The sequence below is a fragment of the Gasterosteus aculeatus genome, chromosome 4 (assembly GCF_964276395.1).
Source record: "Gasterosteus aculeatus chromosome 4, fGasAcu3.hap1.1, whole genome shotgun sequence".
Classification (NCBI taxonomy): Eukaryota; Metazoa; Chordata; class Actinopteri; order Perciformes; family Gasterosteidae; genus Gasterosteus; species Gasterosteus aculeatus.
The window spans coordinates 33,026,375-33,054,279 of NC_135691.1; the positions used below are offsets into that span (position 1 = coordinate 33,026,375).

The 27,905-nt window shown below is 49.5% G+C and overlaps 1 protein-coding gene across 2 annotated transcripts; it reads left to right on the forward strand.

The window, feature by feature from the left end:
- Positions 1 to 27,872, forward strand: sema3c (sema domain, immunoglobulin domain (Ig), short basic domain, secreted, (semaphorin) 3C). Of its 2 annotated transcripts, none has more exons than XM_040173479.2 (18): positions 1 to 250; positions 2,727 to 2,887; positions 13,254 to 13,414; positions 13,934 to 13,996; positions 15,809 to 15,928; positions 17,310 to 17,400; positions 18,432 to 18,551; positions 18,626 to 18,768; positions 18,844 to 18,958; positions 19,430 to 19,499; positions 20,568 to 20,712; positions 20,883 to 21,105; positions 22,269 to 22,357; positions 22,876 to 22,917; positions 23,131 to 23,288; positions 24,435 to 24,502; positions 25,364 to 25,494; positions 26,140 to 27,872. In XM_040173479.2, the coding sequence occupies exons 2-18, from the start codon at positions 2,758 to 2,760 to the stop codon at positions 26,560 to 26,562; spliced, it is 2,292 nt and encodes a 763-aa protein (XP_040029413.1). In that variant the 5' UTR covers positions 1 to 250; positions 2,727 to 2,757; the 3' UTR covers positions 26,563 to 27,872. The 2 variants fall into 2 exon arrangements, with proteins under 2 accessions (XP_040029413.1, XP_077956535.1); XM_078100409.1 differs by having other exon boundaries at positions 100 to 338.
- Positions 27,873 to 27,905: the final 33 nt, after the last annotated feature.

Sequence of the window (27,905 nt, forward strand, 5' to 3'; positions counted from 1 at the left end):
AGAGGGAGGGAAGAGGGGAGGAGGAGGAGGAGGAGGAAGGGGGAGGAAGGGGGAGGGGGACTTCAGTGGAGAGTCTGTAATAGGACACCAGCCCTCTCTGTCTTTCTCGCTCTCCTCCCTCTCTCCTCTCCTCCCTCTCCTCTCTCCTCTCTCCTCTCTCCTCTCTCCTGTGCTCTCTCAGTCGAGCTGCTCCGTGAGCTCTTGGATGGAATAGCAGCGTTTGCCCTCTTTGGTGAAAACTGGAAGCAAGGTGTGTTTAAGCGGGTCGGAGGGGGGGAGCTGGGGGGCGATAACTCAGACCTGGTTTGGGACCATCACTGGAGGAAAGCTCCTGAAAGGTGAGTTCCAGGAGAGGGGGGGGGGGGTCTGGGTCTACCTGCTGTACCGTCACCAGGCTGCAGTGGAGCGGTTCACACAGTGGTAAAGTGGGGGGTATCGGGGGGGGGGCATTAGGCTAACAGGTGCAGAGTCCCACCAGTGAACTCAATCCGTCTTGTTGTCTTCTTGCCTGGTGTGACATCACACTGGCCTGCTTCAGATGTTCTGTCTATTTCAGATGCATTTCCAGGATATGAGTCATGACTTATTCCCGTATTACCCCGAAGCCCTTCGATTTGAAAAGCTTTAAGTCGTTGGTTTCGGCTACTTTTTCTGTAAAACTTTCTTTGAGCCAGGAGAGTTTTTGTTAACAAACCTTTTTTCGTAATTATTTATTAAAAAAAAAAAGTAAAATGCTGCTCACAATATTCCCGTGCTATTTAATCAGTAGTTCCTGCGTTTAAATACCTGCGTTACATCCATGTTCCTCTGCCTGGTAGTCGTGTGCGTGCGAGGAACTGCCGGGCCGTGGCACGGACACACCGGGACACTTGCGAGTTATTTTCCATTTCAATTTCAATTCTGGTTCTCTGGTCAGGGAAAGTAAAAAACAGAAACAAGAAGAAAATACTAAATAATTGAATCTATCAAATGTAAACCCAGATGGAAGGACTCTCTGCCTCAATTCCTCGCAGCTAAAGCATGTGTTTAAAGCATTAGGAGGACCAGATGGGAGCCAAACAACCTCAGACCACGGAAGAAATTGTTCTGGTACAGCCGTGCGTTTCCCTGCTTTCATCAACATTGGTTTTGGTGAAGTGCCTCTGAAATGGTTGAGATGAAAAATTCATTAGGCTGTCAGCCAAGAAGCCCACAATAAACGCAATTATCATTACACCCCGCTGGAAACACAACTCCACTCACTCGGGCCGACCTGCTTCTCGCGGAGAAGGTTTAATTGCCCTCCCGGAGATTCCCGGCGCACTCGCCACTGGATTCTGCGGACGTCGAAGGGCTCAACATAATGAATTGAGGCATTTATTATTTCTGTTCACGGCAACAGACACTGATGCGCTTTTTATTATGGCGAGGCCCCTCGATCCAGTTAGCTCGCTCGTGTCCTCGTGGTTTGGCGACGATGAGAGGAGGAGGAGGCTGAGGAAGCGTCTGACATCCCAGCAGGTCCTGGCTAAACAAGAGGCATTTGTAAATTGGCCTTTGTTAATTGGTCTGTGACCTCACCAGGCTCCACCCCCTTACTCCCCCTTACTCCCCCTTACTCCCCCTGCCCTCGGGACGGAGAAGACTTCATACCAACCTGGAATCATTTATACAACGAGCCGTCTTGTTGTTTTCTGCCGTCGCCCGAATAAAAATGTAAATGTGTCGTGTTGTTTTCACAATTATAAAATGACTGTAGACAATCCGCCGACATCAGACGTTTTAAAAACACTTTGCACCTAAAACTGACTTCTACTTGAACTCTGTTGAGGGGCAACCAGGCTGTTAATGAAGGACATGAGTCCGAGCCGTCCGCCTGCGGGCAGAACTCCAGCTGAAGCCGGAGGGAGGAGGCAGGGAGGGAAGGAGGGGAGGAGGCAGGGAAGGAGGGAGGGAGGGCGCGGTTGGGTGATGCAGCAGTACTAGCGACTCCTCTGCGGTTCTCCGTCGGTTCCCCCTCGTGCGGCTGAGCCGTGCGCCTCGACTTCATTCCCCCGCACACAACCCTGTTGCCCTGTTCGTACATTACACCCCAAACTGAAATGTTCATCGCGATCGCGCGTCTACCAGCTATTCATTTTCCATCTATCAGCCGCGTGCACGCTTGCGTTTTCTTTTTTCTGCAGGTTAAAGGGACGTCGTCTTCTTGGTGCAGTGTGTTTTTAGCAAACAAGGCAGTTTGGGTGCTTAGAAACAGCAGGAGAGCTTTGCATCGCTCTAGTTCGGTACAGTACCTGCCTCTATCAATAATTGAGCTGCTCTTGTCCTCTTATGAAAAGGGAACAAGAGGAGGCCGAGGGGAGAGTTTTTTCCCAGCAGATCTTTTCGAGCAGATTTACCTCATCCATATTTATGAGACACACATCTGCAAGGATACAGTAAGTGATTTAGCTGACATGTTGTGCGCTCAACCACGTCTTCATTCATCCTAGTTTGTGCATCGTGGTTTAGAAGTCAGCATTTCTGGATCCAATCGGATGATTAAACTGTGAAGAATTCCTGTTGGCAACACTTAGAAGCTTCATATATATTTAACACACGTTAGAATATCTTCAGTTTGTGTCATTGGCATTGTGAGCACAGTTTGCCCTCCAGTGACCACCAAGCCAATTAATACAGCCAGTGTGGCAATGCTGAAGCAAGCAACTTTACATTTTTAACTCTTCTCTTCCAAACCCCTCCAACAGGCGGCGGCGAGCAGTCGGGCTTCCTGCAGCCATGGGCAGGCCGGGGGGGTCGGCCAGGCCACCTCCGCTGTTAGCTTCGGCGCTCCTGGCTCTCTCTCTCCTCTCCACGGGGGTCTGCGGCCTCCCGCACCCGCTGCCAAGAGTCTTCCTCTCCTTTGAAGGTAAGAAGAAATAACAAGCACCCCCCTCCGCCCCCCTCCGCCCCCCACACCTCCCTCCCCGCCCCAAAATTAAATCCTGTAACTTGTGTTTGTTCAGCGCGATATGCTTTATTGGCATGCGGATGTAACCGGGTTGCGCTGATGTCATGTGCTCGGTGCGCTAATGCCGAACAAATGGTTGCTAATCAAGGACAGCTCAGGGCCGCGGAATGAAAGGTAACGAGGGTCTTGTGCAACAACGCGGTTGTTTTGGATCAGATTCGTCTTTGTTTTTCAAAGACGCACTTTTACGGCCTTCATTCGTGGACGACCCCTTGTCCGTCCGTTGACCTGACTTCTGCAGGAGGGGGACCTGCTCGTCAAGCATCCCATGAATCTCTTAAACTTTAATCACCCTCCGTGTTGCGGCCCGGTGGGCATTGCTCATGCCTCTATTTTATTTTTTAAATCTCTTGTTTTATTTAATTTGCTTGACATTTTAATGAATTTTTGATGCACCCTTGAAATGAGAGTGCACCGCAGGGCTAGTTTGCCTTCCTGTGAGTGTGTGTGTGTGAGAAGGTTTGATCGCCGCTCGCTGCGTCTCGCCGTGGATCGGGCAGCTGAGGCCGTCCGTCAGCCGGCTCGCCGCACGCCGAGTCAATGCCGCCGCACCGAGACGCTCGGGTGTTTAGTTTGTTTGTTGCATTCCTTCTCTCGGGCTGAATTTGCGTCACTCGTGCAACATTTTTTTCCCAAAGTGGTCTCGTTCTTTCCTTCATAGCACTCTCATTCTTTCTCTCGTGTTCCACTGCCAATATCTGAACCAGCTTCCAGCTCTGCTGCGCGTGCTGTTCTTGGTGAAATATCAGGTCGAGGAAAAAAAAACAACCAATCTCTTCCCTTTTGTGTTTTTTTGACCACTCGAGTCACATTACTCACTCGCCTCTCGCACCTCCAGTGTTTCCACATAGCTGGCTTAAAATGTCAGAGGTGGCCACGCTGAAAAAGAGCCAATCCCTGTAATCCTGCAGCGCTCAATTCGTGCTCAGAGCGCGGATTAGATTGTGTTTGTGTCCTCACTCTGGTCGCGTTTGGCCTTCGAGACGCGACCATAAATGGAGAGTTTCGACTTTGCATTTGACTAATTCTTTAAGAGGCTTTGGACTTTCTTCTTAATGTTTCATCCGTATGATGAAGCATGTGTGTGTGTGTGTGTGTTTCCCTGTGCTATAATTACCCAGGGATACATTATGTTGTTTAAAGCTCAGCAGCCGACTTCAGGCGTGAATTTACATTCCAGCTTTGATTCAGCACCTGAGCTCAAAACAACGGGGGGGGGGGGGGGCTCAAAGTAGATGAACCTTCTTTTTTCGTTTTTTATGAGAAATCATTTTGAGCAAATGCTGATGGGGGTCGTGATTCCCTCCCGGCTACGGGGGTAAGCTCCAGATGTAGGGAGACATCTTTGGAGGGCGTAAAGTTGGAGGCTCCTTTCCTCCCGTAGACAGTGGAAGCTTCACCGTTTGGAGAAATCAGGGAGTTTAGGGCTCCAACTTTAGCAGCCAGACAGATGACTGAAGGGTCAGAGGAGAAGACTGGAGGAGAGGTGTCCCGGAGCGAAAGAAGGTCTGGCACCTGCTGGGTGGCCGAAAGGTTAAGCTGGATTCTTCTGCTCCCCAGACGTGGAGACCTGTTAATGACTGTGAGCAGGAACAAAAAACTAAATCAAGAAAATAAACCAGTGAGCGAGACGTTCAGGTCGCACAGGGATCTGGACCCCTTTGGATGTCCCCCCCCCCCCATCCCCCCTTTTCCTCCTCGTGTCACTGCTGAAATCCAATCCAGGGGTGAGGCAGGTTCAGCAGAGTGCCGGCCGCGGACTCGCTTCCTGCTGAGAAGTTGCTGTCTTCGACATTCCTCTCTCCCTCGGCCGGCTTACTCGCGTGTTCCTCGGGGCGAACCGAGCCCGACCACAATTAAAGCCGCATAACAAACAGCGAAAAATGCAGCTAACCCAAATAATAAACCTTCAAGAGGAGATGTTTTCTTTCATGCCTCGGATAATAAACGAAGGCCCCTTCCGTACAGCAGAACTATTTAGGGAAACCCATTGTGATGAAGACGCAGTGATTACTGCTCTCCGTTTGCTTTATTTATCTCCTCTCGGCGGTTATTTTGGCCCGGTTTCACACAAAGGCTTTTGATATCTTCAGAAAAATCTTTTACACGTTTATTATTTTAATATCTGCATGTGGACAGCAAACACGCTGTTAACAAAAGCTGTTGGGGCAAAAGGTCGAAAAAGGCATTTGCCCTTTGGAAACATTAACCCTGATGCACTTTTAATGGTGAGTTTTTATATACCTTCTCTCTTCTTGGTCCGTTTAAAGATGTGGTTGGAGATGCTGCTCACTGGTCCTGCTTCTGTATCCCCGTTGGGTTGGCGTAGTCGAGCGGTGGTCTGGGACTCGATCAGGATCATTTAGCCTCATCAGCAGCCTCACTCTGCGCTGGCACAACTCCAGCGCTCAATAACACTATTAACTCAGAGCCCGTGAACGGTGTTTATTTGAAGGTGAGCCGGCTGGCGCATGCTTTTGTGTGGATGATGTAGATTTCTACCCAGGGACTCGGGGCAGATTGATTAAGACGAGGACTGAGGTCTAACGAGGCCTCTCACGGGTGTACGAGCCACATGGGCTTCATTTCACGGCAGGAGAACAGAAACCAGGTTTGGAGACCCGCAACCCGGCATCGGATGAACCAGATCCTTCTGCAGATTACTCCTCGTTTCTATCGCGCCTCATTACCGCCTCCTCTCTCCGCCGCCGTATTTCATACAGCTCTGGTGCGGCTCGCCCCCGGTCGGTGGTAGTCGGCCCGTGAGGGGTGTTTACTTGGCGGTGAGGGTTTGCAGAAGCTAGTGGCTCCGTTGCAGAAAGAGGCTGGCTGTGCATTCCTCAGACTTTATTGGATTTTCTGCTGAATCACTGTAAAAGGCTTTGTAATTTTTCTCAGCTTTGCACGTTATGAAGGGAAATCTCCAGGATACGTCGCTAAAGTGGACACCTCAAATACCAGAAGCCAAAATGAGTGTTTTGAGGCTTTCACGAGTCTGAACAGTGCTCTGTTCTCTGAATGCATTCCAGAGAAGATCAGGTCGACACTCCTTTAGCCGCTAAGAAGACTAATATAGACCATATAAATCCAACATGAGTATAATTTGATGCTCACGGCCTTATTTTTACAGAGGTGTAACTGGCTTTACTTACAAGTCAAAAGAATTTTATAAATTTGACTTTTGTAAATTCAAAATCTGGGTTTTTAATATCTTAAAACCAAGTTGTGTTGTTCAGTCGTCTAAGCAAAAAAAATAATTTCATGGTTCAAGGACCCAGTCGAACATCACGCTGTACACTAATTATGGATGAGTACCACACATGACCTCACTTCAAACGATCCAAACTATCCCTCTGACTCTCCCAGGGAGCGTGTGGAAATTCCTTCCACGGCCGGTTAAATGAACATCATGCTCATCCAGACACCAGACTCTGCAGGGTAACGGCATGTGTCGTCTTTTGGGGTCAACGAAAAGTCCAAAAGCCAAAGATCAACGCTGACGAGTAGCCCGAAGCAGGTTCGGGACGTCTACGTCTGTGGCTGAGGGTTTAGTCTTTGCTAACTTGGGACAGCCGCCTGTCTCTGCTTCTGATTAGACCTGAACATTAACATCTCCACTTTCCCTGCAAATAGCTACAGCTTTAGCGGCGCACGCGTGAGTGTGTTTCCATGCATCTGCGTGCACGTCCCTCGCCCGAATCGCGTCTCTCGCAGCGTGGACGTCTTTTTTCCCCCGTTGAGTGCGTTGACCGCGTGTCAGATGTTTGACAGCTCCTCCGTCGGGCCCGTCGGGCCTTTTCTCCGCCCGTCTTCTCTCTCTGTTTAGCCATTCCTGCGTCTGACCTCGCTAGGCCCCTCGAATGTTTTATTATTCCTGCTCCGAAACATGTTGAAAGGTAATCAATGCTAACAAAGACAGTGTCTCTCAAAAGGTCAGCCGAGGTCACCTGGAAAATGCTTGACGGGTGCTTTGGGATTATCCCAAATCAATGACCTATTCTGATTAAAAGTATTCATGCAAATGCGTTGTCCTTGTTCAATAACTGCACTTGTATTGAAGCATCGGCTGATGGTTTTTGTGTCTTAAGATAGATGTGTTTTCCATTATTCGGAATATTTTGACTTTAATGGATTTCTTCTTTGAGCACCTGCATCATAAAGTATTAAACAACCTTTTTCTCCAGTGCATTCCTCACTGTAGCCCTGAAGTAAACCTTCGCCTTGTTTTAACACCACAAAAACAACATCTCAACCTCGGCAACGTCAGTCCCTCTCAGCCTTCAAGACGGCAGAGCGGTGTCCCACCTGGTCGAGCTATTCCCCCCGCTTTCCTTCAGCTGTCCTCCGTGACTAGTAAACACGTCAAACTCTGAGAATCCTCTCACCCGTATCTCCTGCAACCCCCCCCCCCCCCCCAAGCGTCTCTGCCAAAGCTTCCCCGACTGTAAAATCAAAGAGATTTACTGTCTGCTGGCTGGAGGTGAGCGGTAACCAGATGCTCCCGGTGTGGGCAGGTGAGAGTTCATGTCCGACCGGCGGGGCGGCTCGGCGGTTCGGGTTGGGTTTGGGGGGGAGACATGTGAAGGGGAAGCCAGGTGCTAATTGGGGCATCGGGAGCCCGAACTAAGCTGGCGTGACGGACGCGTCGTCATCTCAAGTTTCGTCGCCTAGCGAGAATATTAGCCAACGCCTCAGCAGCTCGTCCCTGCAATGAAACCTGCCGTTGACGTTGGTGCTGGATGACATCGCTCCGCACGAACACGACGCACACTTAGCCAAGGGAGAAAATACGCTCCTGGCTCTCGTGTCACATTTTGGATGCGCCGTCTGCTTTTGGGTCAGGGATGCATGAAGTGCTCAGGCATTCCGGGTCAGCCATATGATTCCCATTAAAACCTCCTGGATATAGATAATTGGCGACAGACGGCCATCGGAAAATGAGTGAGACGTAGTGGAAAAGGAAGCCAACGCTGGCGTCCGTTCACGACCAGTAGTCGCAGTACAGTAAGTCAGCGCAGGCGGTTTGCATTTGGAGCGGTGAGGACGGCCCGCCTGAGAATGTGGAGTATTTCTGTCGGACAGACAATCGGACAACTCTGTCAAGCCCGTCGCCCCGGGTGGTCTCCGCGCCGCGGACGGGCCAGCGTAGCGTTCCCCCCCCTCTGCCATGTATGTATGTATACGCCACCAGTCAGGAGAGTGCCAGTCAGTTGCCGGGGATAAAACCTTTCGCTTGTGCAGTATGTGCGAGCGGGCCGGCGCCGCGTTAGGTAAGTGCAGAACATCCAGAACGGAACCAGAAGAGCCCTCGGTATTGTCGGTGACAAAGAGCGATGGAATTTGGCACCAGGTTCGAAAGTCAGGCCTCCGCGATGAAACGCGGTCCATCTTGTGTGGGACGGATGAATTGCAAGGAGGCGGTATAAGCCCCTGCTTCAATATTTATCAAGATTGGGGTCCTCCCACCGGCTGCCCCTGACAACCACCGAGCAGCTTCTCCTTGAACTGAATAGAAAGCCAGCGGCATTAGCATGGAGTTAATTTATTCACCCCGGGCCTTTCGGGGGGAGAAAGCCAACCGATGAGGGCTGCATTTGCCTGGGAGACCCCAGGACTGGTTTCTTATTGGTCCGCTGAGCGACCCTGAAGTGTTAATTAGGGTGCAGGGACCTTTTGGCTTGTGGTCACACACTGGTGCTAATCAAAAACACCCGACACTCCAGTCAATTTGTCCCTGCTTCACAAGGACTAAGCTAATGGTCCGACAAAATAATGTCACATTCCATCAGACAAAAAAAAGTCTGATCGATTTCATGAGGTGAAACTTAGTTGGTTTTTTTTACCACATTTGCAGACAAATTTGCCTGCAATGCAAGACTGTTTACGCTGGTGTTTTGTCCCCTCAACACGGCAGAAGAGACCAAAGCTAAAGTGACACCAGGCAATTGGCACCAACTCCCCAAAACCTCAGTCCTGAGCGGTCAAAAGACTACAGTTGCCTCTCTGATAAAGATCCCACATACTTTCCGGAGACAGTGAATCTCACATTTTGATGGCACTGCGATACAACAGACGGCTCCTTGTATGGCCGTCCCAAAACCAGAACCATGGAGGCGTTGTTTGCTGCTGCAGGCGCTGCTGTCAGACTTGGCCTCGGAGATTGTTTGCGTGATCAAATAGCCGAGTCTGTCAGAAAGTTTTGTGGGTTGGAAAGAAGAAGGAAGCTTCCTCGATGTTCTGGCCCTCCCTCTCTTGGCTGCATCTTTCTAATGCAGCAAAGGGAGCACCGCGATCTCTTTTAATTGCTGACAGACTAACAGGCCCATTTCTTTCGCAGCAATTATTTTTTTTTCTTCTTTTCGACACAACGTTTTTTCTCTGTGAGTCTCCGTGGTTGTAGTGACAACCGATAAGGCGCCTTTAGAGTGTATGAAGATGAATTTTTATTCATCGCCTGTCATAACATCTTTACGGATCTGACTTGATCTGGGATGCAATCATTGATTACTTTCCGTATTGATTAAATTACCGTTTTTGTCCAGAACCCAAATATTTACAAATCCAATCTGAATTTTAAGGGCATCGACAGTTACAACTGAGCAAACTCCCTCTACTGAGAAAGGTCGGGTGATGAAAGTTCAGTCATTACTGGTTTATTCTATGACAACTTGCTGTATTTTGTATCAAAGAGGAGAAAGTAAAATACACCCATGAATGTTTTTTTTAACTTAATCATTGAATTGAATCGTTTCAGGAAACATTGATCTATTTGCACTTTTTCCTACATTTGCATGTGGGGATGAAATTCTTTCGGCTAATAGGATCTCGTCTCCATCGAAGAAAAGCAACCTGCTGTTTAATGTTGTATGACCGCGGTCTGCTTTGCCCCGCAAAAGGCTTTTGTGCCGCTTCCGCTTGACCGCGTCCCACACAAACAAAAACCTGCATCAAAGAGAGGGAGTCCGACCTCCCCGACCTCTCCGACCGCCACCTTGCCCCTTGCGCTGACCCCGGCGTCCATTGCAGCGATTAGGGCGGATTCTGCCGCCATTGCTCTGCCAATCCGACCACTGGGGCAGCGTGGGTCAAGGTGACTAGCGGGACCTCGGGGACCGTTGTGAGGTCCGCAGGGAGGTGTAAGGCCCACCTGCCAACATGCACAATAGAAAATGCTCCGCTTCCTCTTACTCGTTTTTCACTTTCCTTCTCTCTCCGCCCGCAGTGAGGACCGAGCAACACAAAATAATGCGTCTCATGACCCACATTACCGCGGCTTTTCTCAATCCTGCCACCAAGTGTGTGTGTGTGTGTGTGTGTGTGTGTGTGTGTGTGTGTGTGGTCCCCTCCGCTTTGTATCTTCACACAAACAATCAACCACCCTCATTGCTTTTGGTGAAGCGACACATTATTGGGTTGAGTACTGTTTGCTCGGCCTGCGTCCACAACACGCGTCGTCGTCAACGTGCCGCTTGGCTGAGTAACGACGTGCGCAAGCGCTTTTGACACGTTGTGTGATCTCAACGATGAGGAATGCGTGTAAACCTCCAGACTAACGCACTGCATTCCTCTGACTCAAAAAAACAAAAAGTCAATGTTGCGCCACCACTTGTTTTTTCTTTGTTGTTGTTTTGATCAATTCAGGACTGTAAGCGCGAGGTGGTGGCGCCCAAAACCATGGCGAGACGCCACGGATGGAGTAGCTTTTAACTATAGTGGCGGTCTCAGCCAAAGACATCATGTGAAGGTTACGGGCTGGCACCGATTCCGTAAGCACATCCCAGTGCAAACGTTAAAGGACGCTGAAAAACCTTGACGATTGTTGAGAGCCCCCCCCCCCCCCCCCCCCCCCCTCCCCCCGTCTCCCCCCCCCCCCTCCCCCCGTCTTCCCCCGCCGCCCCCCCCCTGGCAGAGCAGGTGCACCATCTGGCAGTATGAACTTTTGATGTCGATCTTCAGTGCTGCAGCAGTGATGAAGGCGTGTGACTCATGTGCTGAGAGGACACGGGATCCAGCGGTATGTCGCTCTCCAGAGGGCTTCGGTTTGTCTCCCCAGGAATAAGCTGGACCCACGTGACGCCCCCCACCCGCCCCCCGGCCCCGGCTGTATAGTATCCCATTCCCCCCCCTGCCAGTGGGAAAACAATACAAAGGTCACCATAATATTACGGCGTTATTCCACCCCTTGCACCACACCCCTGTGAACAATCTGTTCCCCTGGTGGAATGTTCCGGGGGGACGCGGTCAGAAATGGAGCCAAAAAGACGGGAGTGAAACGAGATGTCTGAGTCAATTATCAGCAGGGGGATGTCGGTTCGTCTCCGATGTGGAAAGAAGAACTGAGAGTGGAACTCCTCAAACTATTTCCAGCATTAATAACAGCTTTTTTGTGAGGGGGGGAGTCGGGGGGTGGTATTTGTATGAACCACTATTCTTAATTTAAATTAATTTAAATATTTTATACAGATAATAGTATTTAAAAAAATGTAATTTAAATTGTAATGAAGAACTGGTTATGGAATTGACTGGAAATTTTATTATTATATTGTTAATATGAGCATATTGCTAATAAAGCCCCAAGTGGCTACAGCTAAAAAAGCTCTAGTTTCAAGCTCTTAATATTCTTGTAAAAATACTGAAAAGTGGAAACACCTTTTTTCCGTTAGCTAAGCTTTAGCCATCTAACATAAGCTAGTTATAGTTTTATCTAACTGACCGTAAAGACATGAATATCGTTTACAGTTACAGTGACCGTACCGTCCCCCTACACGTGGGTCATATTGCAGATCAAAATGTCGCTTCTCTCTGCCGAGTCTGCAACAAAAGGCAACATCTCACACATTTCAAAAAGCGCTTGTTTGTCTTCTACCCGGTGGGGTAAGTCGAGCGCTGAGGCTGCAGGCTGTTTATCGTACGGTTGTAAAACTCCTGCTCGGACCATCAATTATAAACAGCTGTATGTTTAATGATGTTTTCCATCCGTAGGCTGCAGAAGAAAAAAGTGTTTAAATTAAGATTTACCTCCACGCGTAAATATGCGTTGAAGTCTTGTGGTCTAAAAGGGTTTTCTTGAATCCCCTCCAACGCCGTGTGTCGCCAAGATGTCGGATTTCTTTTATTTTTTCCCCCCCTTTTTTGGTGGGGGGTGAGGGGGGGGGGGATTCTCAGCCCTGTGTGTTTTTAATTAGCAGCTGGTGAGTCCTTCACCCTTGGTCGCTGGCGCTCTGGCGGCGCGAGGCGCCATATCGCTTTAAGCCTTTTCGGCGCGAAGAAAACGCCGCGGCGGCGGCGGCGATGCGATGCCATCGGAGACTCCGTCACCTCCGCTTTAAAGCATCACGCTGATGCGATTGTCCCTCTTTATTAATCACGCATCTGCTCTACAGGACGCATATTCCTGCACAAGGCGACGCAAACACGGCGGATGTAGAGAGCGAAGAGAAACGTGGGAAACTCTCCTGCGACTGAAGAGGTTAACTCGTCCTTATTTCAAGTTAAACACTCCAGTCGCTGCGAGGCAAACGCCCCAAACAACGGCCTGTGATCAGGGGGGCACAGAAAAGCCACTTTCCTTCCAGATAAAAAGGACCCCGGCCTCAATCGCGCACAGTGGGGAATAATGAAAATGTGACTTCAGCCCGAGGCCCGGAGGCAAAGCGCAGGCGACCTGTTTGTTGATTAGAGGAGGGAGTGTAAAGAGAGCTGAGGGAGGGTCAATGGGGGGGAGGAAATGGAGGGTGCAGATCCCCCCCCCCCCCCCCCTGCTCTCAGAACAGATTGAAAAAGTGATAAATATGCATGAGTTTGGCTGCGACGGAGACGGCCTTTGATGGTATGTTTGAGAGTTTTCTATCTGTGGATCAAATAGGCTGAAAATAACTGTTTGTGTGTGAACAACATGCGCCTTTAATGAGCAGGGAACTTTTTCATACTGTGTCTTCCCCAAACAAGTGCTCTGTAGTCATTGCCTTTCTCAAGCTCAGACATTTGGTGATTATTCAGCAGTATTATCATTACAATTATTATTTAATTTGAATTATATTCTTATTTAACTTCTAAGACTACAAATAAGTTAATGCAAACTTTTGTTTCATTACCAAATCACCATTATCATCAGTTTGTGTGATTGGACATTAAAGAGCTTATTGACAGCTCTCCTCATTCTGAGAGCATGTGGGATTGATTTGATTTAATCAAAGTGGGAGAAAACCTCTCTCCTCTCATTTGTTTGTTATCTTGAACCATCTTGTCTCTGTGTGTCTCAAAGACCTGCAGGCCTCCCAGGCCTTTGAACACTACAGCATATCAGAGAAGGCCATGGACTACAGGATCCTGCAGATGGACGAGGACCAAGACAGGATGTACGTGGGCTGCAAAGACCACGTCCTCTCCATGGACATTAACAACATCACCCATGGCACACTTAAGGTCAGCAGATGCTTGCTGTCAGGATATTTGGTTTGCTTTTTTGGTTTAAATACAATCCGGCTCTTTTCTTTAGGAAATAAAATGATGAGCTGACATAAACTGTGCAATTGAGATGCAAAGCACAAAACATTTGGCTCCATCACAACCGTTACAGGGTTATTCAAACGAGTCGTAAACGTGCTCTGTGATAACTGATCCTGTGGGCAGCGAAGGAGTTATCTCCAGTGTGATTGACAGGCGTGAAGTGCATAAACAGATGGGAAAAGCATTTAGGTTCCCCATGGGAGCGCTGCACGGCACCCATCTTTCCCCGAATAAATTGCTTGATATATTGGTCGAGCCCCAGAGCACCTCTCACAGGTTTGGAAACTCTCACACTTTCCACAGACGGCGGCTGCCGCCAAACGTCCGTCAAAACGATGCTAATGTGTGTGTCTGCGTGAAACGGGATGCGACGTAGCCTCGGCTTGTCTCTCCCCAACCTGTGACTGGCTGCCTGTGCTGTTTATTTCCCGCCAGGTGTTCTGGCCTGCGTCTACGAGCAAGATAGAGGAATGCCAAATGGCGGGAAAGGATCCGACGGTAAGAACCCTCGACATTTCAAAACCCTCCTCTTGGATTTCTTGGGGCCCTTTTTTCGTTTTAAGTCAAACAGTAATGAAGCCCATGAAGTTGCTAACAGCTGCCAACCAATGGCCGACGTCGGTAAATACGTGTGGCTTTGATATTTCCCGTCCATCGGGGAGTATCGTTTCTTCATCGTCCCAGAGAGCTGGAATATCGAGATGCTGCAAGCCGACAACACGCACAGCGTCACTTTTGAAGTTTCTGCTATTATGAACTAAATAGAGACTCACGGTCTTGTCAGCTGTCCCCCCCTCACCCCCCAAAGACGGCCCGCTATCACACAGCGCATGCCACCTCCCGGGATTCCCCCGCTCCCACCCGTGAGCTTGTTCCAGGTCCAACCACCTGTTTGCAGCAGATGTCCGCTGGGGTCACGGCCCGGCCCCCAGACACTCGGGGACGAGGGAAGGAATCCGCAGAGCGCCGTGGAAAAGAAAATAAACCAGCGGGCTTGAGCTCGCGACGATTGAGAAGGAGGGTTCGTGACCCGGACCGATTCCCGAACCAAGGCGCGCGGTCGGCCTCCGTTTCTCCACCGGTCCAAAACCCTCATTTTCAAAGCGGCACTAAAAGTCACCATGGAAAGCATCAGCACATCCTGCCCCACCCCTCCGTCCCCTGGCAGCCGCCTGGCTTTCGTACAGCGCGCCGCTGCGGAAATAAAGAACAAGTTGTCCTCCAGCGAGTGTGACTGAGTCACGGCCCGCTCGCCCGCAGACAGGCTGCCACAAATATTTGGGCGAGCCATCTTTGCGCGGCGTCCTGTCATCGCTCACGCCGCCGCGTCTCTTTCTGGCGCCTCCTCCCAACTCGCATATACGGGTCTACTGTTGACCCCCCCTGCTCTTCCTTCTCACGGGTCCCCTCGTTTCAATTCAGAGCGCCACGTTTTCTCTGTTTAGGTTACCCTGCACATCTGTATATATTAAGTTACTCTTCCCCGATACAATCTGTGGTCAAGCGGTGCTCCGGTGAGCGACCGCACAAGATTCCACCAACCAGGGTTGATTAAAGTTGGATGTGTGTGACGTGTGTGTGTGTGTTTGTGCGACGGTGAAAATCCCCTTTTTTTTGGGGGGGGGGGTCGAGGGCTCCCGAGAGCTGCAGCAGCTGCCTTTCCTCCGGCCGCGGCCAAGTTCCTGACGGCCTCCTGGATGCGACGTTCCCCTCCTCCCCTGCTCCTTTCTTCCCGCCCTTCCTCTCTGCAAGCTCGTTTCTCCTGCAAGCTCGGCCCTCAATTAGCCGCCGCATGAAGTGAGGGCAGAGGTGGATCCGTGATTTGGCTCCCACTGGAAACATTGCGCACTGACCACTGACGCCCTTTTTCCGCTTGCCTTAATACCAGTCCGCTCTGTTTGATTGCGCAGCATATTATTGCAGAACCGGAGTAAGAGTTAAGATAAGTTTGAATTACTCCCTCGCACAGAATAGGACACCTCAAGAGAAATGAACCAGCTCTGGAATTGGTATTCGGCTTGGCTGTACACCAGGAAATAGACAGAGTGCTGCCAAACGCTATTTATATTATTGTATTAAGTGTATTATTTGTTAGATCATTTAAGGTTTAATAACATTACAGAAACACTAATGTCTGCTGAGCTGTGCGGCAACTGCAGAATGCTTCGTTTTATTGACTATGAATTGAAATTTGTGAATTTTGTATGAGGAGAACTGTTTTATTTCTTCTAACATCAATACGTTTCAATGGTGCAATCATGTCATGCTAATTCATTTTGAGTGACATTTGCTGTCTCGCTGTCTTTGCAGCACGGCTGTGGGAACTTCATCCGGGTGGTGGAGCCGTATAACCGGACTCACCTGTTCATGTGTGGCAGCGGCGCGTACAGCCCCGTCTGCGTGTACGTCAACAGGGGCCGCAGACCAGAGGTGGGAACGCGTTGACGGATCCACTTCACCGCCTCCTTCGAGGAGGAGTTATTTCACAATAAAGTGCATTAACACAATCCAGTTAGTGAAAGTCATGTGCACGTCACGACAGTACTTCATAACTCTTTGGTTCCTTTCAAATAGTGTTTACTGTGTCAGGCCTAAGCGGCTAAGTCAAATTAAAGTGGGAATACTGCCACCCAGAGCTAGTAGAGAAAAATTATTTTCTGAGAAATAAAACTACTTGAAAAGATTTCAACCAATTATTCAGACCAGGAAAACCAAATACAGTTGATTAAAATTGATTAATGCAGTAAGACAACGTAATGGAAATGTGTGCGGTAGATGACAACCAGTGAAAAGGAAATTACAATAATCTCATCGCGCTTTATCTCTCCCCAAAATTGGATTTTTGCCGCGATCAGATAGCCGTTGAATCTAACAATAGCATACACGAGCAACCGAGTCGGTTCGAGTAGATGCTGAGGATAAGAGGGGTGGGGGGTGAACATGGGGCTTGGGTGTCACGGATGGAAGGCTGTTTTCTGGGCGCCGCGCTCTCGTCTCCGGCCACGCGGCTCTGGAGGTGGAAGCGAGGACGCCCTCCAGGGGAAAACCGCAGACCGCCGACTGCTGCCAAACCGGCCCACTTCCGCACCGCGGTGCGTTTTGACATTGGGTTTTTGTTTGAAAGGCAAACTGCTCAGACTAGATGGAAGATGTGTAGTAAATTAGAATAAGCACCCAATTACTCTGCTAATTGGTCTTTAAATATTTTATCGGGTGTGATACCTTCACTCAATGTAGTTACACAACTAGAAGTAAAAACACTTGTGGAAAGACAAATATAAGAACAACCAATTGAACTTTTAGGTTGATTCAAGGTTCCGTCTAAAGGTTCATTACAACATCAGACTCTTTGCACCACAGAGGTTAACGACAAGCTTTACCAGATGGAGCAAATCCAGAACCAGAACAGACACATTTTCCTGGAAAATTGGCTGACGTCGCTTCAACTCCATCCAAGGGAGAAGCACCACCACCACCACCCGTGAGCCCACCGAAGTGGGGGCCCTATTAATTGCCCGAGTTATCCCGTAAAAAGGCGTTTGGGCCGCACGCTCCGCCGCGAGCAAGGCGCAGAAACGTGGCAGCTGTTTCCACATGACGTCTGCGGGGAAATTCCAACCTGTAAAACGGAACGTTGTTCGCTCGCTGCTCCGCGTGGGCCCCCGTTAGGGCCGCTCCGGTGCTTAGAAGCAAAAGGGAGGGAGAGGTGAGCGGGTCTACCTGGTGGGACGTTCGGTGTGCTACTAGTTTTTATAGTTTTTACCAAACGTTCTTCCCCCGATCCTCAGACGGCCTCTTTTCTCCATCGCAGGAACAAGTCTTTCACATCGACTCCAAGAGCGAATCTGGAAAAGGGAGGTGCTCCTTCAACCCCGAAGTGAACACCGCCTCCGTCATGATCAGTAGGTGTTTGCGTTTTCGACAGTGTTGTGGGTGTAATCTGACCCCCGAGCATTGGCCGCATCCTTCAAAGATGGCTGGGAGGGAGGGAGGGTGGATTAACCTGAAGGGGTCGAGGTCCCCGGGAAGAAGTCGGTTGGGCTCCACAAGAAATGCACCTCACCCCCCCCCCCCCCCCCCCATTCGAGTGTTTCGCAGCCTGCGTGGCCGTCGGTGCTGTCAGCGCCGCCTCCTTAGCGAGCCAGCTTGGACGCGGGCCACATTCCTTTAATGCTCCCCCGATTAGTCTCCCACCTCCCCCGCGTAGTCCAGAGCTGATGGACGGTTCAAGTAATGATGGAACAAAGCATAAAACATTATATGGAAGTAAATCTGTGTCATCGGATTTTGAAAGAAAAAGGTGATTGAATTTTTTGCAGTTGAATATTTATGCATTGAAATCATATATCTGAATGTTTTTCAACGTTAAAATATTCAACCACAAATAATTCAACCGCAAAAATTCAACCACAAAAAATTCAACCGCAAAAATTCAACCGCAAAAAATTCAACCGCAAAAAATTCAACCGCAAAAAATTCAACCGCAACATCCGGGAACCCAAGGAAGAGCAATCGCCTGTAGAGCGCATAGGAGCCGCTGCAGCGCAGTGGGAGGGGCAGCGGCTTTAGCGGAGCGCGTGCAGACGCATAACCCCGACAGTACGTGCAGGTTATTTTTTTGCATTGAATTTTTGCATTGAATTTTTTTGCATTGAATCTTTGCATTGAATGTTTTGCGATTGAATTATTTGCGGTTGAATTTTTTGCAGTTGAATATTTTAACGTTGAAAAACATTCAGATACGTGATTTCAATGCATAAATATTCAGTGCTAGAAATTCAATCACCTTTTTCTTTCAAAATCCGATGACACAGATTTATTTCCATAACATTAGCAGCGGAACACAAAAAAGGCCCATTCATAAAACAATATTCATCGTTCAAAGAAATAAATGTATTCAACTACTGTTGGTTTGCTGCGTGTTTTCTTCTAGACCAGGAGCTGTTCTCAGGCATGTACATCGACTTCATGGGGACGGATGCAGCCATCTTCAGGAGCCTGACCACGAGAAATGCAGTGCGCACCGACCAGCACAACTCCAAGTGGCTCAGTGGTGAGAACAAACTCTCTCTGAACATTTTGAATTCATGCACTTGAATTGATTTACACATAAATCTTTCCTCTTAGAGCCAATCTTCATCGACGCCCACCTGATACCAGACGGAACAGACCCCAATGATGCCAAATTGTATTTTTTCTTCCGTGAGAGGCTAACAGACAACAGTGGGAATACCAAAAATATCCAGACCATGGTGGCCAGAGTGTGTCCGGTGAGCGTCTCGGCATGTTTGTGCCCGGCCCGTGCCTGTTTTTTTTTGTGTCTAATGAGCATCTTTTGTCTGCAGAGCGACATCGGAGGACAGCGGAGCCTCGTCAACAAATGGACCACCTTCCTCAAGGCCAGGATGGTGTGTTCAGTACTGGAGGAGGACGGCACCGAGACTCACTTCGACGAACTGGGTGAATAAAACGAAAGAACAGGAACCCCACTGGGCAGTTTTTACATGTTGTACATTTCCTTCATTGGATGCTCCGTTTTATTTTCATAGTCCCATAAACGGGTTTATGAAACCAAAAATTCTAGACCATCCCAAATCCTGAAAGTTCTTATTCCAATGTTTCCCAGCGCTTGCTTTCTCCATTAACAATCCGGGGAACTTCCTTTGTTTGATCTGGATTCAGGCTGCGGCCTTTTATCCACTTTCATAACAATTGCTCTGTTGTTTTTGGTGACCTTGCAGCATATTATTCCAGGTCTTAGCCTCACCTTTTGGAAAACTACAAACACTAAAAGCTTTTCCATTTATCTCATCAGACCAGTCAATCTGTCGACGTGTGCAGTTATTATTCCGGACCCTCGCGACGGGGCAATCCGCGACGTAGGAAAGTAGTGGACGGTGTTATTGGTCTTACATGTGCTTTCCTTCACAGAAAATGTGTTTCTGCTGGAAAGCGATCAGCCCAAGGGCCTGATGGTGTTCGGCGTCTTCACATCAACGAGGTACGGTTACGTTAAGCGCTGACCGGACATCAGCGGGAGGCGATGCGCCCGTCGACCGGCCGGTTGCACGTAGACGTCATGTTGCAGGAAACAGCTTTATCAGTTAACAGCGTCCGGGCGGCTCCACCATATGGACTCGTTTTGATGTTTTGTCCTTCAAATTGTAAGCAGCCGTGCATGGTTTTGCCGCGAGAGGGGTATTTATGGTACGCGCGGATACAGGAAGAGTCATGTGATACCCGATGCCGGACGGAGCAATACGACGCAGACGGTGCAGAGAGAATTTCATTATTGCATTTACCCAATGGTGGAAACACAAGGCTTGTGCTTCCACCATTGGGTAAATTGGGTAAATGTGTGCCTGCATTTCTCAATGGTTTTTAATGTATTATTAGCCCAGTTTTAAATGCTCTGCATTACAGTTCTGATATCGTATTTCCAACCCAATTAGAGACACTTGATCAAAAATGAATTATTGAACCTCAATAAATACTAAATATTAAAATGATGATGAATAACACTTTAACATCATGATGTCAGATTAAATAAATTAGGAAGGAAAAGTTCCCCCAATGTTAATTGAAGACAACCGAACTGAATAAACCAATTCAACGGCTCTAGTGGAAAGTCGCAGTCAGCAGGGTCGCTGAATCAAAGCGATGGTCACCTGATCCCGCCACAGGGCCTGGACCCACTCGTTAGCTCAGGATCAAGGAAAGGTTACAGTACCCTGATTCGAGGAACACAGCTAAACCAAACAGTGGCGTCCCTGAGGTCTCTAACCTCGGTATTATTCGCTTCTACGCTCCCCAATTCACACAGAAGTCTCATTCATGTGTGAAGAAGTGTTGGTTTTAAATGACTCGGCCAAGCCGCGTCAGATCGGTGAGGCGGATATGGACGAGCCGTCTTGTTCTGCCCGGGGCTCCGTGACTTGCACACCCTCAGAAACAGAGATCTTAACGGACCAGTGCAGAGCGCTTTAGCCGGGTGGGTCTCGAGGTTTTTGGGTCGAGGTAGGTTCCCACCGCTGTTTCTCATTGAAGTGCTCGCGTCTCATTTCCTCAGCTCCGTGTTTAAAGGCTCGGCGGTGTGTGTGTACAACATGGCCGACATCCTCACCGTCTTCAACGGGCCCTTCGCTCACAGGGAGGGGCCCAACTTCCAGTGGGTGGCCTTCCAAGGACGGATCCCTTACCCAAGGCCAGGGACTGTGAGTTAATTCCTGGGGGGTTTGTTTTAATTTCCAATAAAATATTCAACCAACCTTAAACATGTCCGGCCCGAAAGAAAAGTAGGAAAATCAAAGGAGCTGTTGGCTTTGCGTATTTTGTATTATCTCGACATGCGTGTTCGTAAACTCACCACCTTTTGATTCTCCAGTGTCCCGGTGGAGCCTTCACGCCCGACATTCACACAACAAAGGAGTTCCCGGACGACGTGGTGACCTTTGTACGAAACCACCCGGTCATGTTCAACCACATCTACCCGGTGGGGAGGAGGCCTCTGGTGGTACGGACCAACGCCGACTACAAATACACATCGGTGGCGGTGGACCAGGTCATGGCCGCCGACGGCAACTACCAGGTGCTCTTCTTGGGCACAGGTACGAATGGTCCCAGACTGCGGAACGTGCACTCACACACACACACGAATTCGGAACATTCGTTACATGTTTCAACTTTACTGGAACTGTAATCCAGGGAGAAGAAAAGATCAATCGTTTTTTTTTCAGGTTGATGGTGGTGCCAATATTATTAGTTAGAACTCTGCTAATGATATTACAGCTAATTTTGTTTTATTTTATGATACTTTCAAACTGTTTCAGACAGTTATGACCAAAACACATCTTATCTTTGCATGTATGCTTTTTCTATTATCATTGTCAGTTATAAAATATATGACGATGCATTTGATATGAGGTACTAAAATTCAAGGTATTTTATTATTATTGTTATAGCTCTAATCCTTATGCAGCCATTACTGCATTATAAGGGCACGGATTTACAATCAAATACAGGGAAGTAGCAATGAGGAAGAAGTCATCCGCTGTTTAAAAGGTGAATGATTGGCAGAGTGATTTGCTTTGCCACATCTGGAAACAGCAGAAAACCGATAGCAGAGGTGCATAGTACACCGTGGTCGTGCTGTGACCCAGACGGCATGACGCAGCACGTATTGTAAAGAGGTCAAGGTGGTGCGATGCGGCACGTTCCTGTCGGGTTTGAGAAAAATACAAAACAACAGAATAACACGTGTGTTCCTGCGTGTATAATTAAGCGTGCGTTGGTCCTCGTGCGAGTCCACTTGAGCACATGTTTGCGTTCAGAAAGCAGCTCCGGGACGCTTTCTCTCTCTCTCACAGCTGCTTGTGTTTATCGGGCGGACTCTCAAGGAGAGGCCGGAGCTGCCCGAGCACATCCGAAGCGCATGCAAAGGCTGCCTTTGTCCCGGGGGATGAGGGGGAGATGAGGGAGCGACGCTCTTATCGGGCGCTTCGAGGAGCCGTTGCCGCGACTGCTTCCCTTTTCCGCGGCCCTTGCGTGGGCTTAAGAGCTTCCATTCTGACCCCCTGCAGTCGGCTTTGCTGCAAACCGTCAACGTCTGTAATGCAAAATCGAAAAGCAAAGATGAGCAAAGGAAAACAGTTCATTTGGGTTTTCACAGGCGTTTTCACTCTTGTTTCACGCGGTTCTTTCATGCATGTGTGTGTGTGTGTGTGTGTGTGTGTGTTACAACTCGAGACATCTCTGCTTTCTGCCCCCCCAGACAAAGGAACAGTCCAGAAGGTGATTGTGCTCCCGAGCAATCAATCTATGCAAGAAGATCTGATCCTGGAGGAGCTGGAAGTGTTTAAGGTCAGCTCTCTCTTTTTCTCTGCTTTCTTCCGTTACGCTCCGTTACTTTTATCCCGTAAAAATCAAAGGCGAGGGGAGACGGGGGGGGGGGGGGGGGTGCGGCGCTGGGCCACAACACAAAGGCAGACAGACAGAAACCGGGTGGCAGTCAGGAGATGGATGTCCTGCAGAGCAACGCAGCGTGGGATGATGGGAAACATCCTAACACACTCGCTCTTTTATCTTCTCAAATAACCCAAAGTGTGATCCACCTGTGATCAGTTGTAAAGGCCTCGGTGGTCTTTGATCCTGCACCGCAGCCCAGAGCTCCATCAATCACAGGAGATTTATTCTCTGAATAGTTTTTTTTTTTAATGACACATCTGGCTGTTTTGTTGTTGAATGAAAACCAATACGCTGTTCTCTGTTTCCCAACTATTCCTTTTTAGATTTAAGATTTAAGATGTAAATAAATGTGCCGAGTGTCTAAACGCTCTCAAACTGTTTCTTTTTGTCTGCAATTTTTTTTTTTTTTCCAGAATCGAGCTCCTGTTACAAACTTAAGAATATCCTCAAAAAAGGTAAGCAACTTACCTCATGTATTAAGTGCAGTTTTATTGCTTTAATATGTTGTTCATTGAGCGCCGGACAGGACTCTCCTGTGCTCGATGAGCCTCCCACCGGGCGGGAAATAATAAGCCGTAATTGTTCCGGCGCTCTGCCTGGTTCTCCTGCCGGCCGGCCACTTATGAAGACAAACAGCGCGGCTGATATCTGAACTGTTTACTCTGCAGCAACAGCTGTACGTCAGCTCCGAGTTCGGGGTCTCGCAGGTCTCCCTGCACCGCTGCCACGCCTACGGCTCGGCCTGCGCCGACTGCTGCCTCGCCAGAGACCCCTACTGCGCCTGGGACGGCCTGAGCTGCTCGCGCTTCTACCCCACCGGCAAGAGGTACGCCCGAGATTTACAGCTTCCGGAGGCCCTAGCTGCGGTTCTGGGGCCGTAATTCACCTTCTTTGAATTTCCTGCAGAGAGGTATCGAGTGTCCACCGAACGGCTTGTTCTCATGGCGGTCCAGAGAAAGACTTTAAGCCCCAACACGAGTGCTTTTCTGTCCTAATAGGCGGTGACAGGTGCTGATCAGGGAGCTCGGTCACGGTGAAGGCGATTCATCATTTTCGCAAGTGTTAAGAAAACACGGTGTCCGGTGTACTTGCGTTCACATTCCCCCCCCGGTTCGTCACGAGCATCTAGGGAGCCCGCGGGCGTCCAGACAGCCCGACGTGGTCATTACATCACAGGTCATTCAGCAGACGCTTTTATCCAAAGCGACTTACATTACACTTTAAACCCACGGCTTTTTCACATTTTTGCCCGGGGAGCAATTAGGGGTTAGGTGTCTTGCTCAGGGACACTTCGAGATGGAACATGGGGCAGCCTGGACTCGAACCACCAACCTTGTGCTTCCCAGCACACCTTCTCTAGCCCCTGCGCCATGACGACCCATGCGACGTAATCAGACTGCCGCCGGGAAACAAGCGGCGGCCCACGTTGTGTTAGACTAGAACAGAAAAGAGCTGCTCCCCCACTTGTGAGTGCAAAAGGAACCAGTGACTGGAATCCGTCAGTGTAAGCATGTCACCAATTCAGCCTTTGGTTGTTGCCCCCCTCCTGACCCCTCCTGACCCCTCCTGTCCATGTAGACATTACACAGACATGGAAGTGTGAGCGACCCGTCTCCTCCAACGCGGTGCCGCTCTGCTCTCTATGAGGACTGCGTCTGCGTTGTCTCTTGCCATTCCAGTCCGACGCAGGTCAGGTTTAGTTTGGTCGCGGGGGGGTCAAACCCCCCCCCCACGCCCTGTTTTCCCTGCAGAAGAACCTGTGTGAGATGCGTCAGCTGTTTACGTGCTTCCTCAAGCTGTTCTAAATGAGTGCGCGCCGCTGAGAGGAATAACAGCCGGATTCCTCCCCGTGTTGTTTTGGCTCCTTCCAGAGCTTTAATGAGGCGAACTTTTGAGGAGGGAAGGTTGTGTGTGTTCTGTATTTAGCTGGAGTGTATTTTTACCCGCTGCTGCTGTTTCTCTCCTTCTGTAGGAGAAGCAGGAGGCAGGACATAATGCACGGAAATCCGCTCACCCAGTGCAGAGGATTCAACCTGAAAGGTAACGGGAGCCGCACTGATTCGCATTTTCGCTTTAACAAAGCGTCAGATGGCCGCTGTTATGTGAAAGCTGTCGCTCATTTGGACCACAGCGCGTGTCCCACAAATTATACCCTCACAACTTCACAGCAGGAGGCATTTGTCTCAGATCTGATCATCCCACCGCAAACCACATGCTACGAGCTACAAAGGCTTGTCGTCAGAAACAAAACCAACTCAATGCTGAACCCCCCCCACCGAGCCCCCCCCCACACCTCACAGTGATTATACGACTTATGTGACTCCGATCGCGGTGGCTCACGCCGAACCTCCGTGATGCATTCGTGAGTCCAGATGCTGCACGACAATCCATCACGAAAATGCACCCAGTGGTACCGGCAGGCTGCACTTTAATGAGAGCAGAGGGTTTGCTCCCCGGGGTGTTTCCCATTTCCGCAAACACTTCTCACGTCTCACGGTTAAAACGACCTTGGGGAACCGACCATACGGCCATTACCGCTAATTAATCACAACCCCCGTTGTGCACGCGATGAACCGCTTAGCTGCAAACAACGGAAGCCTCTCGGAAAAATGTGAAGACACTGACTTTTGTCAGTCTGTGGAAGCTGAAGAAGCGTGGGTGGGGGTGGGTGGGGGTGGGTGGGGGTGGATGGTGGGGGGGCGGCAGGTGTCCGACTAAGCCATGTGTCAACATTTCCCTCTCACAGTTGGGACATGAGACAGATTTGAGTCCATCTGTGGGGTTTGTGTCTGTCAGCGAGTGACGTCTGACGCGCCTCCCTTGACTCTGTGTGTGCGTGTGTGTGTGTGTGTGTGTGTGTGTGTGTGTGTGCGTCTGTGTGTGCGCGTGTGTGTGTGTCAGCCTACAGAAACGCAGTGGAGATGACGCAGTACGGCGTGAAAAACAACACCACCTTCCTGGAGTGTTTTCCCAAGTCCCCTCGGGCGTCCATTCGCTGGCTCATTCACAGGGACAACGACAGGCGGAAAGAGGTCGGTCTGACATTTGGAGAGGTCAAGGGTCAACATCACAGCCCGCCCCCGACGGAAGGAAGGTCCCAGTGAGATGTAACTCATTAAAGGGGCCTCGTATTGCTCGGGTGTTTAACATTATTTCATTGACTATTAAACGTGTCATGGCGGTCGGATGAGCTCACATCGTGACGAGCGCTGATACGGATCAGACGCGATACGGACCTCGACTAATGGCTGGATTCGCAGCGGTGCGCAAATATTTGACACCCCTTTAGCCCCCCTGAAAGGCTGTGAAAGATTAAATAAAGCTGTGGAAGAGTGCGTCCGCATGAAAAATCTTTTATGGATTAAGCTCTCACCTCTGTGGAGGAAGAGCGGTGGACGTTTTATCGCCGCGAGCGCTTTGAAATAAACCAAATTAGTTTTGTGGTGTGTGATCATTGGACTCTTTTCCAAACTGAGGCGGAGCTGGTTTCAAAGTATTCAGTGGAAAAGGAACAAGCTCGTGTCGGCAGTTTATTCTCGTCGAAGGAGGTTCCTTCAGCGTCTCTTCTCTCCGCCATTCCAACTTCTTTCAATATTGTCCATATGAGAAATCCAGAGTCCATCATTCCTTCATTCCAATCGACCTCAAATCTAACTTGAAAACGCGCCCTTTTCCAGGTGAAGCTGAGCGACCGCGTCCTCTCCACGGAGCACGGCCTCCTCATCCGCTCCGTCCAGCTGTCGGACCAGGGCCTCTACTACTGCCTGACCACCGAGAACAGCTTCAAGCGCACCGTCGCCAAGATCCGCCTGCTGGTGCTGAGCGACGCCATGGTGAGCGCGCTGACGGACAAGCGGCAGTCGCCGTGGGCCTGGGCCGCCTCGTTGCACCCCAAGGCGCTGCTGGCGGCCTTCAGCCCGGCGGAGAGCCTGGCCGTGCAGCAGTACTGCAAGGAGAGGAAGCAGCGGCAGAACCTGCAGCAGAAACAGCAGCCGCCTCGGCCGCCGCCGGGACCCCTCAGGGGGGACCTGGCCAAGCTGAAGCCCCTGCTGGACCGGAGGAAGAGCCGCAACCGGCGCGATCACCTGCCGGAGGTGTGAGGCGCGGGGGGGGGCTCGAAAGACTAGAGGCAAACGCCCCCTCAAAGCCAGAGCTTTTTGTTTCTTCCCAACTCTCATCTCAAGCTGCAGAGCTGTTTCTCCTTTTTCTTGCATGAGGTACTGTGACCAGATGGCTGTGACATCCACTAGCTCGCCACCCCCCCCCCCCCCCCCCCCCCACGGGCACCCACGACCCAGGTGGCCCCCCGCTGAGGCACTAATAAACGCTGCCGTAAGGGGGAAACACCTTGAGACGCAGCCGCGGTCAACGATCTTATTTGGGGATGTAGTTGAGGGGAAAAGAGCTCACGGTGGGTTTGTTCTTTGTTCCTTTTGTTCGCGTCAAAAAAGAGGCGATAACTTCAAATGAACGGAGGAGATCGAAAAATAGGGACGATTTAGAGTGAGCGCCTTCTCAAATTATAACTGATTAGTATTTTATTAGACTGTATTTACTTTAAACTAACAAACGCGTCTCTGTTGAGTGAAGAGACCGTAGCGGCTTTAGGGAAAAGAGGCTAAACGACTCTCGCGGGTCGACTGCTTCTGTCGGCTCGCGCCGTGGTTCCATCCGAGCGCTGTGTAGGTTAAAAAAAGATGCAGATCAGAGGCCCCGCTTGACATCCTGACGTTACCCAAACAGACACGCAACCAGAATACCGAGTAGCGTATCAAATGCTGCTTGATCTGCTGCAAACATTTCACTCACCCCCCCGTATTTATTCATATTACTCAACTCGAGAATCCGCCTCACTGTGATTCAGCTGCATTTTGTGTTATACTTCTCTTGTTTGGAGCACAGAAGCATGGTTATAGTGACGCATCGGTTATGTAGAGGTGTCTTAATTCTTTGCTGGGTTACATTTGGGTAGTTTTACAGCATAGTTTTCATCCAAGGTGCAGGAACGTGACGCTACTCTTTCGTCTACAGCATAGAGGACGTATTTAATTCAGAAATAGTCATTCATTTGCTTTATCAGAGACGTGGTTAATGTAGATAGAGATTAATCACTGCTTGTGTACATAGTATGTTTTATTTGTTTCATCCTTTTAATTTAATGCTGATGTTTGTGAAAATGTGTACATAATTTCAACATAATTCACCAGCCATGACTGTATCTGTAAATTGCAGAGACATTACGGTATTATTTTCATTTTCAGAAAAGACTCTGTGGTCTGCGTTTAATAAAGCTGTGCGACCGGCAAACGCGTCAACTTCGACTCAGTGTAACTTCAGTGTCATGAATCATGTATTTTTATTTATTAATGTCGTAATAGCCTGAATAAATCTCTTCCGATGAATCTCAGTATTGCAGAGAGATCATGTATTTTATTCACAGGTA